This window comes from Aotus nancymaae, unplaced genomic scaffold (genome assembly GCF_030222135.1).
Source record: "Aotus nancymaae isolate 86718 unplaced genomic scaffold, 86718_ANA_hifiasm-v0.15.2.pri h1tg000062l, whole genome shotgun sequence".
NCBI classification, from domain to species: Eukaryota; Metazoa; Chordata; class Mammalia; order Primates; family Aotidae; genus Aotus; species Aotus nancymaae.
Window position 1 is genome coordinate 38959565 of NW_026988476.1, and position 14880 is coordinate 38974444.

The following is a 14880-nucleotide window of genomic DNA, read 5'->3' on the forward strand; positions in this document are numbered from 1 at the left end:
GGTGTGGCTGATTTAGAAACAAAATTAAAAATTCATTCATTCATTTGTTCCAGGAAGAACTTGGTAAATTTTTACTTTCCTATTTATCTCTATATATATGTATTTTTTTTGGCTGAGTTTATATAGAAAATTATGTTTGTAAATAATATTTAAGTTTTGGATCTAGGTAAATGTTTCCTTCTCTGGTCAGCTAGAATCCATTTATGTTCATTAGACAGAATGTAGTGCTAGGTTCTGTAAGGAGATGTGATATGCTTAAAATCTAAGAAAATTCAGAAGCCCTTGACTTTGCTAACTGATTATAGGGGGAAATATAGACATGTATTATGAATATTTTTAAACTTTTACAACTTTGAAATTTATAAAATTCAAGTTTTTTGCTTTTTGACAGAGTCTTGCTCTGTTCCCAAGTTGGAGTGCAGTGGCATGATCATAGCTCGCTTCAGCTTTAAACTTCTGGGCCCAAGCAGTCCACCTACCCCAGTCTCCCGAGTAGCTGAGGCCACAGGCATATGCCACTACTCCCAGCTTTTTTATTCTTTGTAGAGACTGGTCTCACTATGTTGTCCAGGCTGGTCTCGAACTCCTGGGGCTCAAGTGATCCTTCCACCTTGGCCTCCCAAAGTGCTGGGATTACAGGCATGACCCACTTGCCTGCCCAAGACTTTTTGTTTTTTAATTTTATTTTATTATGATTTCATTTTTATCTTTTTATTTTAAAAATTTATATGCTAATTGAAGAAAATTTGGGAAATAGAGAAACATATGGGGATAAAATTCCCTTGATTCTACCAACATTTATTGACTTAACAAATATTTACTTGGTGCCTGCTTTGTGCCAAGAGCTATTCAGACATTGGAGGCTCTAGCAATATCAATCTCAATAAAAATGTGCTGAAAGAAAAGAGGTATCCTAATTCATAAAATTTTTCCTAGAAGGTTAGATTTTTTTCATTTTAATTTTTCACTGTAATAAATATACTTAGATATTGTGCATGTGTGTGTTTAGGATTATTTTACTATGTTCCCATAATGAAACCATTCGGCAAAAGGGTATGAATATTTTAAGACTCTTGTTTTAAATTGTCAAATTGCTTCCATGAAGAGTTATGCTATTTAATCCTGACCTCAAACCACCATTTCTTCACCAGCATTCACTATGTCATTTGTTTTATCTTTGCTTATGATATAGATGAAAATGGCACTTAATCACTGAAGAGTTTCAGTGGTTGTTTTACAAAGTATCATGTACTTTGTTTTTATCTTATTAAAAAATTATATAATTTAGTCTTCTTATTTCAAGTATGATTAACTTGGCCTCTGTCAGTCAGTGAATAACTTATTTTGAAATAATACTTTTAATTAGTATATTATGATTAGAAATTACTAGGAGAGAGCTAGAACTTTACTATACATATTAAAGAAGCATATGCAATAGAACCAACCTCTGCTTGTTTCTCAAATATTCAACATGTTTTTCTTAAAATTTTAAGTCAATCAAAATTTCTATATTTTGAAGATCATAATAGCACACTGCTAACCCAGTTTTCTTTGTTTTAGGTTGCTCTCGTTTTTCCTGGACCTCAGTCTATCTCAGTAAAAGATATTTCTTTTCATCTGCAAAAAAGGATTCAAAATAATGTTAGAGGCAAAAATGATGACCTTGACAAGCCATCTTTTAAACGCAAAAGAGCTGAAGAACATGAGTTCTGTGATTTGAATGACAGCAAGTGCAAAGGCACAACACTGAAAAAAATTATATTTATAGATAGCACCTGGAACCAAACAAACAAAATAATCACTGATGAGCGACTTCAAGGTAAAAAAAAAAAATGATTTTTGGACTGCTCTTCCCTCAGACTTATTTTGAAAAACTAACTTACAGACAATATGAAAGAAGAGTTGGATTTAATACCTATACATTTTGCCACATTTGCTTTAGTTCTCTTTCTGTTTATTACATATGTATGTATTTATATATTCTATATTTTTTTTGTTTTTTTGGTTGACCAATTGGAAGTTGACCGATCAGGCTCTGTAAAACTTCACCCTTAAATATTAAGTGTACATTTCTCTTTTTTTTTTTTTTTTTTTTTGAGACAGTCTCACTCTGTTGCCCAGGATGGAGTGAAATGGTGCGATCTTGGCTCTCTGCAACCTCCTCCTCCCGGGTTCAAGCAATCCTCCCACCTCAGCCTCTCAGGTAGCTGGGATTATAGGTGCCTGCCATCATGCCTGCCTAAATTTTGTATTTTTAGTAGAGATGGGGTTTCACCACATTGGCTAGGCTGGTCTCAAACTCCCGACCTCAGGTTCTGCTTCTGCCTTGGCCTCCCAAAGTGCTGGAATTACAGGCATGAGCCACAGCGTCTGGCCTAAGTGTTCATTATCTAAGAATACAAATATTCTTCTATATTAATAAAGAAATGACTTCTCTGTTATAAGCACCTTAATGGTGAACACATTTACCAAGGAGTTATATCTTCTCTTTGGTTTTTTGTTTTTTGCCTTAACAGTTTTTGTTTTGTTTTGTTTTTTTGAGACAGAGTCTTGCTCTGTCACCCAGGCTGGAGTGTAATGGTCCAATCTTGGTTCACTGCAACCTCTGCCTCCTGGGTGTAGGCAATTCTCCTGCCTCAGCCTCACTAGTAGCTGGGATTACAGGCACACACCACCACGACCGACTTAAGTTTTTTGTATTTTTAGTAGAGACAGGGTTTCACCATATTGGCCATGGTGGTCTCAAACTCCTGACCTCAGGTGATCTGCCCTCCGGCCTCCCAAAGTGCTGGGATTATAGGCATGGGCCATGGTGCCTGGCTTGACTTACAGTTTTTAAAAATAACTTTATTAAGGAATAATTAATATATAATAAACTATACATATTTAGAGAGTATAAAAGTTTTCTCATATGTGTACAGCCATGAGACCATCACTACAAGTAAGAAAATGAACCTATCCATCCCCTGCCAAAGTTTCCATCTGCCCTTTTATGATCTTTCACATCCAGCTTTCCTCACAGCACTCTCCAACCCCATCTCTAATCTATCAATTATCTATATCTAATCATTATAAATTAGATGCATTTTCTGGACTGTTACATAAATTGAATCATACAGTATGTATTCTTTTCCTTTTTTCAGTTTGGCTTTCTCACACAAAATAAATAACTTGACACTCATTCTTGTTGTAGCATGTATCAATAGGTCATACATTTATTTCCAACTTGTATTTTGTTTTATGGGTATGCTACAAGTAGTGTTACCCATTTATTTGTTGATAGACATTTGTACTGTTTGTTTCTTATTTTCTGCTATTTCAAATAAAGTTGCTATGATACTTGTGTTAAAAAAAAAGGTATGTTCTCCTGTATAATAAATAGAGTACCATTATCACTCCTAAGAAAATTAATGAAAATTCCATAATATCATCTAATATACTGTCCATATTCAAATTTCCCTAACTGACCCAAAAATACTTTTTGTAGCTTCCCCTCTATAGCATTTAAACTTATCACAGTTTATTTGGTTATTATGTATATTTAGTCTCTTTTATTTAGAGCAGTCTTGTTTTTGTTTTCATGACTTAGACTTTTGTGAAGAGTACAGGTCAATTGTCTGAATTTTTCATTGTGATTAGTTTCAGTCTAAATATGTTGGCTAGGACACTTACAGGTAAGGATAAATCCAGGGTTGTCTATGTCTATTTTATATCTATTGTTTTGGTATAATTATTAATAGCATGTCATTTCACGCTCAGAAATAAACCTTTTAGCTGATAAATTGTATGGTTAACCAATTCATAGGTGAATTCATACTTTATTGTTGCATCAAATTAGGAGGCATATAATGCAAGTTGTTCTATTATTTGTGATAATTTTCATTACTTGAGTAAAGTGGTGATTGCCAGATCTCTCTTTTATTAAGGTTTATTTTTTCTCTTTGTAAGTAGTAGTAATCTATGGGTAATGTTTTCAGACTATGGACTGTTTCCCAAAAACTTTTCACCAAGTAGTTTTAGTATTCATTGATGATCCCTGCGTGAATTGAATAATTACATTGAGAATTGAAAAATGGTGAAATTTTAATTACATGTTTTCTTCTACATTTGTTAGCCAGTATTCTTATGTAAAGAAGAGCTTTTCCTTTTTCCCTTGTTCTTTATTTCTCTCTCTCCCACCTCTTTTTGAGATCACTATGAACTTATGGATTTTTTTCTCTAATTCATTATGTTATAATCTATTATAGCATATTGATGCTAATCTTTTTGATACAATCTTTTTGATGCTCGAGTTCTCTCAAATTTTGCCACTGCAAATCCTTCAGGTACTTCATGGCATGGCCTCATTTGTCCTTTTGGTACAACAGACAAGTTCATTTGTACTTTTTTTCTGTCTCAGACCTGGAATCAATTGTTTTTCTAAGAAGTTATAGTTTCTTTTAATAGGACATGGTATTAGAAACTAAGATCTGGTAAATTCATTACTATTCGGATGTCATTCCTTCAGTGGATAGAGCCAAGAAAAATACATAGTTATGCATCATGAGTTCACACAGATAGTTCTAATTCTATATTTAACATTATAATGATTTTTATTTATTTTAGAGGAGTGAATAGCTTGATTCCTAATAACAGTTGTTTGTTTAAAAGAAGAGTTACTTTACTTGCCTATGTATGATTAGAAGGCAAGAAAGCTATTCAGTTGATATTAGACAGTTGCCAAAACAGTTTTAAATTGGGAGAGCTTCTCTCAGGCTAGTGTTAAAAATGTGCATTATCTAGAAAGAACATTTTGACACTTTTTGGAGTCTGGTGTTCATTAATACCAAGCTGAAGTGAGTGACAACACTAGATTTAACTAGCTTAATTTATATAGTTTATGCATCTGACATCTTCATACATGTTAGTAAGGTTGCTTTGACAGTCGAATTGTGTGTTCTTTGTGTTGTATGTGTGTGGGAGAGAGTGAAGGGCAGGTACTATGGAGCATAAGATCTGAAAGAAATTTTGTTGCCAGTGTTTAATAGAAAGACAAACTCCTGAGCCCTAAGGCTGTGCTCTTTGAAAGAGAAAGGGAACACTGCCTGCCACATTCCCATGGATGTTTACAGCAGCAGGTTACTTGCCAGTTTGAAGATATTTCTGAGCGATTTTTCTTTATTGTTACCTTATATGGTAATTGAAACGATCAAATAAAAAAAAACATAAGTAAAAACCCTTGACATAACTATAAAAGGAATTATGTGGTATTACTCAAAATCTCATTTCAGAGTGTTCACATTTGGCTTGCCTAAAATCAGATTTGTACAAAAGATTTTTGTTATTCCTTCCCAATTCACATGGGAAATATCATATATTTTAGTTCTATGCCAGATCAAAAATTTTTAAAGGGGCTTCTTAATCTTTAAAATTATAAAAGAAACAGATTTCTAGAGGCAAGTTGTCTGCATGACCTACTTCAATTCAACTCCTGTCATTTGTAGCTCCTTATTGCACCACAGGAAATAATTAGGGCTCTACACTTATTTATAACCTCTGTATATGTAAAATACTAATTCTGAATAAACCAAGTTACTTCCATAAGAAACAGTCCATGTTTGTTATAAATTGTTGGATTTAGGCTTTAAAACTTTTTGTCATTTCATGGGATTCAGCTGAACTACTAAGTTAAACCTCAATTAAACCCTCAGGTGTATTGGAAATTATCTTTCCATTATCTTACTATGAATGCTAAGGTTAAGAATCCCCTTAACAATGTAAAGCCGTACTGTTTTGCCAAATTTTTGCAGAGAAATAGTTCTGTATGTTCTACCAATGTCAAAATAAAGCACTTGAAAAGCAGAGTGCCTAATTTAATCATAAAAGGTAAACCTAAACCTACAAGTGAAGAATCATGTAACATTCTTGAAGATTTACCATAGGAAGCCTTGGCAGAATGTAGAGGGAGACATTGTTTCTTTTTGTTGAGCTGGAGTCCAAATTATTTAAACATCATTATACTGTAATTTGTTTTAAAAATTAACCAGCTCTTTCCCTTCATTTTAACTATATATTGATACAACTTTTAAAGTGATAACTTTGTTCACATTATAAGCATTGCCTAAACTACACTCACTGTGTCAGTGAGTACTGTGTCATCTACTACCTTATTCAATCCTCACATCAAATGTATGAGGTAAAGGATGTCATCCTCACTTTGCAATTGAAGAAATTGAGGCAGCACTTTTGGAAGGAAAAGCAATTTGTAATTATCTACTTTAAGTTTCTCCTACTAAAATATTTTACTAGTTTGGAGCCAGGTGTAGTGGCTTATTCCTGTAATCCCAGCACTCCAGGAGATGAAGGCGGGATTATCACTTGAATGCAGAAGTTCTAGAACAGCCTAGACAACATAGCAAGACCTACATCTCAACAAAAAATAATTAGCCCAGGGTGGTAGTGTGCACCTGTAGTCTCAGGTACTTGAGAGACTGAGGCAGGAGAATTGCTTGAGCCCAGGTGTTCAAGGATGCAGTGAGCTATGATCATGCCACTACACTCCAGCCTGGGTAAGAGAGCAAAATCACACCTCAAAAAAAGTTCACTTTTTTACTATAATTTTATTATAAAGTTACTAACTGTTAGAAATACGAGGATATAAAAAATCTTTTTGCATTCAAGAAACGGAAATATTTATTGTGTTCTAGAATGCATACATATATGAGGCTGGTAGAAAAGACTGGATAAATTCAAATTATAAATGTTTTATTTTATTCAGCATATCTGGGAATTTGTTCTTTTATCCATAGGTGCTGTGGCATCATTAAAGAATTTTAAGGTTGTCATTGATATGATTAGATTGAATTTTAAGTCTAATGGAAAGAATTGGGCTGGGATGTGACTTCCAGCTCTAATTCTTTCACTAAATAAGCAAAGAGGTTTTGTTTGTTTATTTTTAACTGTTTTATATTTTTAAATTGTGATACATATGAAAGAATACACACACATGCACTCACACACATATATATGTAACACTGTTATAAAACATATATAATGAATTATTAAGAACTCATGCATCAAGATAGTATTTCTAACTTCCTTTTTATTCATGTTCTTCTCCCTTGTGCCATTCTTCTTCTTCCCCTGACAGTTAATTATTTTCCTGAATTATGCTTTTTTAAATTATAGTATTATGTATATCTGTTTTCATAAACTATGTATTATTTAGTTTTGCTTTATATTGACCTATATGTTGTTTTCTTGGGACTTGCTTTCTAAACTCATATTTTGTTTCTCAGATTTGTCTATATTGTCATATCACTGTACCTATATTTTATTCAGTTTCACTACTGAATAATATCTGTGAGTATACTACAATTTATCTAGTTTCCTGCTAATGAAACACTTTGGTTATTTCTAATTTTTGCTATTACAAATGAGGCTACTACTCACATTCTTGTGCAAGTATAAGCTCCTCTAGGAAACATACCTAGGAGTCACATTGCTGAGTTGTTGAGTATGAGAATATTCACCTTTACAAGATAATGTCAAATTGTTTTTCAAAGTGTATATACAAAGGAATATTTCCATCATGAGTGTATAAGAGCTCCAGTGATCCATAATCTCTCCTACCTTGGTATTATCAAATGTCTGACTTTTGCCAATCTAGTATGTATAAAATGGTGTCTCAATGTCGTCTTCATTTACTTTTCTCTAATTACTAATTGGATTGAGAATTACATTATTTGTTTATTTGGCCAAATACATGTGCTATTCTGTGAAATATCTCTGCCCATTTTTTTAGTGTTTTATCTTAATTGATTTGTAGAAATTATTTATATATTCTAGAATATAGATAATATTGTAAAATACCTTCTTGCAGTTTGTGGTTCATCTTTTTAATCTCTTTCTTTTGAGGAAAAAAATTCTTAGTGTGGAATTTATCAATATGTCTTTATCTTGTTTGAATATTTCTCTTCTCCAAGATACTATATGGCTAATAATTTGCTTTAGATTTTTTGTATTTTCTGTGTAAGTAATGTCAATTGCAATTATTTTCATTTCTTATGCATATAATTAATTTGTTGTTCTTTATTACTATGTTAAATAAGACCTCTAATGCAATATTTAATTGAAGCCCTGTAGAGGTCATCCTTCTCATGTTTCAATCTGATAATCTATGTCTTTTAAATAGCAACTTTAGTTTATTTACATTTGCTGTGAGTATTGATATAATTAGATCTACTTTCTACCATCTTAATTTTTTATTTCTGTTTGTCCTTTTTTTATAATTTTTGTTTCTTTTGATTGAGTGAGGTTTTTTCTTATTCCATTTTTATTCCTATTTCAGTTCTTTTAGAGAATTGCATACGTCACCTAAAAAGTTCAAAGCCAAACAATGTTTAATGTCTCCTTTTTTACATTATATGGACTTCATATGCTGAAGCTTCATTCAGCCTCTTCCTGGTACACATTGTTATTGTTAATATCATGATTTCTGTTCTGTTCTTTATTGTCAGTCTACAAATTAGATATTGTTTTTGTTTTATACAGGCAACAGTTACCTGGATTTGCATAGATGTTTACCATTTTCTTTACTCAGTGTGTTATCCAATAAGTCCTTTAGGAATTCCTTTAATTTGATCTCTTGTTGGCATATGTTCAGTTTTCATTTGTTTATTAATGTTTATCACTTTTTTCTTGATATGTTGTTTTGCTGGGTTCATGATTTTAGGTTGCCAGTTTTGTTTTTTGTTGTTTTTGTTTTTTCTTTTTTTTTTTTTTAACACTTGAAAGATATTATTCTAGTGTCTTCAATATACTGTTGTGGCCAATGGGAAGTCTTTGGTCATTCTAATTACCTTTTCTTTGTATATGATCCATCCCTTCTCCATGGCTTCTTTTAAAATCTTCTCTTTATCTTTGGTGTTTTGCAGTTACATAACTATGTAATAGATCTAGGCACTGATTTGTTTGTATTTATACTGCTTGATACACATTATGTTTTATGTATTTGTGGCTTTGCATAGTTGAAAACAGTTTCTGAAAAAGTCATAGGCATTATCTATTTAACTGCTCTCTCTCTCTCTTTCATTCTCTTTGTTCTCTCTTCCTCAAACTCCTATTAGTTATTTAATCCTCTATATCTCTTAATATCTTTGCATTTCTTTTATTATTTATTTCTTCTATATTTCTGGGGTAGCTTTTGAGAAAAAGTGAGATGTGACAGTAGGAAATCATTAATGACTTAGAAGTTCCAGTTGGTCATTAGGACAATTTTGATGCTACCTTCTCTCTTTTATTTCTCAGTTTAAAATAAAATTTGCAAAAGCAAAAAGGGGGCAAATAAATATAATATGAGTCCAATTACTGGCCAAAGGAGCTAAAAGTATTCTGGATTTGTATGATGACAGCTGAGTTATAACAGATGAGAGTACTGTTCTGTGATTGTATTAATTATTCACCTTTTAAATGTGCAAGAGCAAGGCATTCTACCTGACTTCGATATTGAGGCTCTGGAGCATACATGTAACAGAGCTAAAACAAACAAAAGACACCATAGCTTTAGGATAATTTGTTCATAAAGATAGCCTGAAAGTGATAATCAAGAAGTAAACTTTAACCAGGATTAAGGACCATTAAGCTGCCTATCTCTCTCAGTTAATGATATTTTAAAGGTCAGTTTAGGCTAGGCACTATAGCTCACACTTATAATCCCAACACTTTGAGAGGCCAAGGCAGGAGTATCATTTGAGCCCAGGATTTTGAGACCAGCTTGGGCAACATAGCAAGACACTATCTTTAAAAAAAATAAAAATACAAAGTCTTAGCTGGATATGATGGTGTGCAGATGTAGTCCCAGCTACTTGGGAGGCTGAGACAGGAGGATCGCTTGAGTCCAGAAGTTTGAGGTAACCGTGAGCTGTGATCACACTGCTGCGATCTAGCCTGGGTGACAGAGCAAGACCCCATCTCTAAACAAACAAAAATATTAGTTTGTCAAGGAAATGAAACCCTTCTGAAAATTGGTGAATGTAGTCCTGTCAGAGATTCAGATTTTTAAAGATGCTGGTACATAGAAGATTAGAAGAATATCGTAAATGTTAACTACTTTTAATTAATTGGTCTAAGATTCAGTGTTAACTGTCATGTATAAGATTTTATTCTTTGTTTTATATTGCTTCTGTATATACCTTAAGGTGTTTAAGAAAATATCTTATTTCAAGCTGGTTTTGAAGGAAGTTATCTGTAGTCTTTAAAAAAATTGTTAGAATAATTAAGAGAAATCATTATTATTGTACCAGGCCTGTGGTTAAGAAGAAATTATTTATATTTTTTCTTTCTTTTTTTTTTTTGACAGGGTTGTTACAAGTTGAGTTGAAAACAAGAAAAACTTGCTTTTGGCGCCATCAAAAAGGAAAGCCAGATACTTTCCTTTCTACAATTGAAGCCATTTACTACTTTCTGGTAGACTACCATACTGATATATTAAAAGAGAAATACAGAGGGCAATATGACAATCTTTTATTTTTCTATTCTTTTATGTACCAGTTGATAAAGAATGCCAAGTGCTCTGGAGATAAGGAGACAGGAAAACTTATACATTAGTTTTTAACAAGCCACTTATGTCCTTTTATTTTGCTAACATCAATAAACTTATATTTCTGCTTTGTTTTTTCTTAAGAAATAATTATATATAATGCCTGTAAGACCATTTGAAAAAATTCGAGTCTCTCATATATTACTTTATATTTCTTAAAAGGAAGGAAACTGTATCTAGGGGAATTTTTCAGATTGAAAAACTTATTTCAGAAGTTATTTGCTCAGTGAAACCTCAGTTTCATTACTACATTTTAATATAGTGTGTTTTATCTCTGTTAGATATAACATATTCAATTAGATCTAATTAGCTCTTTATTTCAACATCTTTATATCTTTTCACCTGTACTCGTGACCACCTTTAGAGGTAAATGGGGTTACAATCTACTGGCTGAAAAATAGGTCATACGTGATTTTTCTTGAGGTTAGTAGCAAACATAGACAGAACTAGAATTAGAGTTCCAATATCTAGGGCTGTTTCTTTAAGTCCTAAGGTTGTTAAAAGCAGAGACTCTGGAGCTAGATTACCTGAATTTAAATCTCAGCCTTTCTACTTATCAGCATGTCAGTTTCTTCCATTTGTACAAAGCAGGCAATACTGAGCAGCTACCTTATAGGATTAACTGGGAATTAACTGGGTTAATATCTAAGGGGCTTTCAGCAGTACCTGAAATATAAGTGTTTTATATATATGTTTGCTCTTTCTATTTTATTTGGAATTGTGAACTAATAATAATTGAAGCCTGGCTGCTAGTGGCCATCTCTGCTGCCAGGTGAAAAGAGCCTGCCTTAGAATGAAGTCGGCAATGGAAAGCAGAGTGGAGAAAGACAAAGAGAGACTGAGTCCTGATGACATCATTTACTCACCTAGACCTAGCTGCTTGTGAATAGAGCCCTACTGTGCTGAGTAGCTTCTGTCTACTCTTTTCTGTTCTGCTCTCTGCTCTGTGAGGTAGGTTCCCTTGCTCTCTTGCTTTTGGTTGAGTTCAACAAAATGGGAAGTACCAGTGGGAGATTAGATGTAGAGGAAAATGAAATGATGTGCTTTATTTCCCTGGCTCCTTTCCTGCCCTGTCATAATCAGTTGGCTTATCAGGAATCCTATCCCTTCTGTTCCCAAGCAGTTATCCCAGTTACCTCAGTAGGCTTAGTTCCTGCTCCCTCACTTTACCCCTTTTCACTTAGGGCTGGTAATAACTTACAGTTATTAATAGCCCCAGGGTAGTTCACAACCACTTGTGGCTTTCCCTAAACCCTGCTCAGACATTTGTAAATACTGCACTTGTTTTATTATACTCTTCTCAAACGTTCCCATTTGAAGTTGCCTTCTATTTCATTTTGGTACTCTGATAAATTCACCTGTTTGGGTGAAATAATAGCACATTTCCTGAAGTATATACAGTGGGACACATCATGCTTTATGGGGGAAAATAGTTTTGGTGAACTTAGTTTGCTGTACATTAGTTTGTTTCCCTCCTAGGGATTCAGAAGGCAAACGATATTAAAGGTTCTGGCAAGTCCTGAAATAAACATTTTGAACTTTATTTAAGCTGATAGATCTTAAACTTACTTGAATGTGTAGTGCCTATTAACATTCCGTGGACATAGGACATTTGGAATATTGTAATTAAGAGCAATTCCTATTAATATACATGTGGCAACTGAAAATTAAAGAGGTAAGTAAATTGTTGATAGATCATACTCCTAATTAGTAGCAGAGCCTGTTCTAGAATCTAGAACTTCTGATTTGGTTTGGTTCAGTAAGGTCACCATTATATTATGCTATTCATAAAAAGGACTGTGGACTATATAAGGTTTGAACATTATTAGTCTTATAGTCTTAGCCAAATAAATTAACTGGCTTGCTTATTTAGCAGTTATTTTACAAGAATGGAATTAAAATAGTTTTTTTAGTTGTTGTTATTGTTTTTTTTTTATTATTGCATTTTAGGTTTTGGGGTACATGTGAAAAACATGCAAGGTTGTTGCATAGGTGGCAGAGTGATTTGCTGCCTTCCTCCCCTTCACCTATATCTGGCATTTCTCCCCATACTATCCCTCCCCAACTCCCCACCCCCCTGCTGTCCCACCCACTCCCCCCCAACAGACCCCAGTGTATAGTGCTCCCCTCCCTGTGTCCATGTGTTCTCATTGTTCAACACCCACCTATGAGTGAGAACATGTGGTGTTTGATTTTGTATTCTTGTGTCAGTTTGCTGAGAATGATGGTTTCCAGGTTCATCCATGTCCCTACAAAGGACGCAAACTCATCGTTTTTGATGGCTGCATAATATTCCATGGTGTATATGTGCCACATTTTTCCTGTCCAGTCTATCATCGATGGGCATTTGGGTTGGTTCCAGGTCTTTGCTATTGTAAACTGTGCTGCAATGAACATTCGTGTGCATGTGTCCTTATAGTAGAACAATATATAATCCTTTGGATATATGCCCAGTAACGGGATTGCTGGGTCAAATGGAATTTCTATTTCTAGGTCCCTGAGGAATCGCCACACTGTCTTCCACAATGGTTGAACTAATTTACACTCCCACCAACAGTGTAAAAGTGTTCCTATTTCTCCACATCCTCTCCAGCATCTGTTGTCTCCAGAATTTTTAATGATCGCCATTCTAACTGGCGTGAGATGGTATCTCAATGTAGTTTTGATTTGCATTTCTCTAATGACCAGTGATGATGAGCATTTTTTCATATGCTTGTTGGCCTCATGTATGTCTTCTTTTGTAAAGTATCTGTTCATATCCTTCGCCCATTTTTGAATGGGCTTGTTTGTGTTTTTCTTGTAAATCTGTTTTAGCTCATTGTAAATTCTGGATATCAGCCCTTTGTCATACGGGTAGGCTGCAAAAATTTTTTCCCATTCTGTTGGTTGCCGATTCACTCTATTGACTGTTTCTTTTGCCGTGCAGAAGCTGTGGAGTTTGATTAGGTCCCATTTGTCTATTTTGGCTTTTGTTGCCAATGCTTTTGGTGTTTTGGTCATAAAGTCCTTGCCTACGCCTATGTCCTGAATGGTTTTCTCTAGGTTTCCTTCTAGTGTTTATATGGTGTTAGGTCTTATGTTTAAGTCTTTAATCCATCTGGAGTCAATTTTAGTGTAAGGTGTCAGGAAGGGGTCGAGTTTCTGCTTTCTGCATATGGCTAGCCAGTTTTCCCAACACCACTTATTGAACAGGGAATCCTTTCCCCATTGCTTGTATTTATCAGGTTTTTCAAAGATCGGGTGGTTGTAGATACGTTGTGTCGCCTCTGAGGCCTCTGTTCTGTTCCATTGGTGTATACCTCTGTTTTGGTACCAGTACCATGCTGTTTTGATTACTGTAGCCTTGTAGTAGAGTTTGATGTCCGGTAGTGTGATGCCTCCCGCTTTGTTCTTTTTGCTTAGAATTGACTTGGCTATGCGGGCTCTCTTTTGGTTCCATATGAAGTTTAAGGTGTCTTTTTCCAGTTCTGTGAAGAAGGTCATTGGTAGCTTGATGGGGATAGCGTTGAATCTGTAAATTACTTTGGGCAGTATGGCCATTTTCACGATATTAATTCTTCCTAACCATGAACATGGAATGTTTCTCCATCTGTTTGTGTCCTCTCTTATTTCGTTGAGCAGTGGTTTGTAGTTCTCCTTGAAGAGGTCCTTTACGTTCCTTGTTAGTTGTATTCCTAGGTATTTTATTCTCTTTGTAGCAATTGTGAATGGCAGTTCGTTCTTGATTTGGCTCTCTTTAAGTCTGTTATTGGTGTATAGGAATGCTTGTGATCTTTGCACATTGATTTTGTATCCTGAGACTTTGCTGAAGTTGCTTATCAGTTTCAGGAGATTTGGGCTGAGATGATGGGGTCTTCTAGATATACAATCATGTCGTCTGCAAATAGAGACAATTTGACTTCCTCCTTTCCTAATTGAATACCCTTTGTTTCTTTTTCTTGCCTGATTGCTCTGGCTACAACTTCCAGTACTATGTTGAATAGGAGTGGTGAGAGAGGGCATCCTTATCTAGTGCCCGATTTCAAAGGGAATGCTTCCAGTTTTTGCCCATTCAGTATGATATTGGCTGTTGGTTTCTCATAAATAGCTTTTATTACCTAGCTTTTCGATACCTAGTTTATTGAGAGTTTTTAGCATAAAGGGCTGCTGAATTTTGTCGAAGGCCTTCTCTGCATCAGTTGAGATAATCATGTGGTTTTTGTCTTTGGTTCTGTTTATGTGGTGAATTACATTTATAGACTTGCGTATATTGAACCAGCCTTGCATCCCTGGGATGAATCCTACTTGATCATGGTGGATAA

The 14880-nt window shown here is 34.4% G+C and overlaps 1 protein-coding gene across 5 annotated transcripts in view; it reads left to right on the forward strand.

Annotated features, from left to right (window-relative positions):
- The window catches only part of DTWD1 (DTW domain containing 1), a 39601-nt gene that overhangs the window by 8383 nt on the left and 16338 nt on the right, over window positions 1-14880 (forward strand). For 3 of the 5 annotated variants that reach the window (XM_064365653.1, XM_064365654.1, XM_064365655.1), the window contains 2 exons: window positions 1561-1819; window positions 10340-11530. In XM_064365653.1, the coding sequence (XP_064221723.1) occupies window positions 1561-1819; window positions 10340-10587 (507 nt within the window). In that variant the 3' untranslated portion in view covers window positions 10588-11530. The other 2 variants (XM_064365658.1, XM_064365657.1) reach the window with 2 other exon arrangements.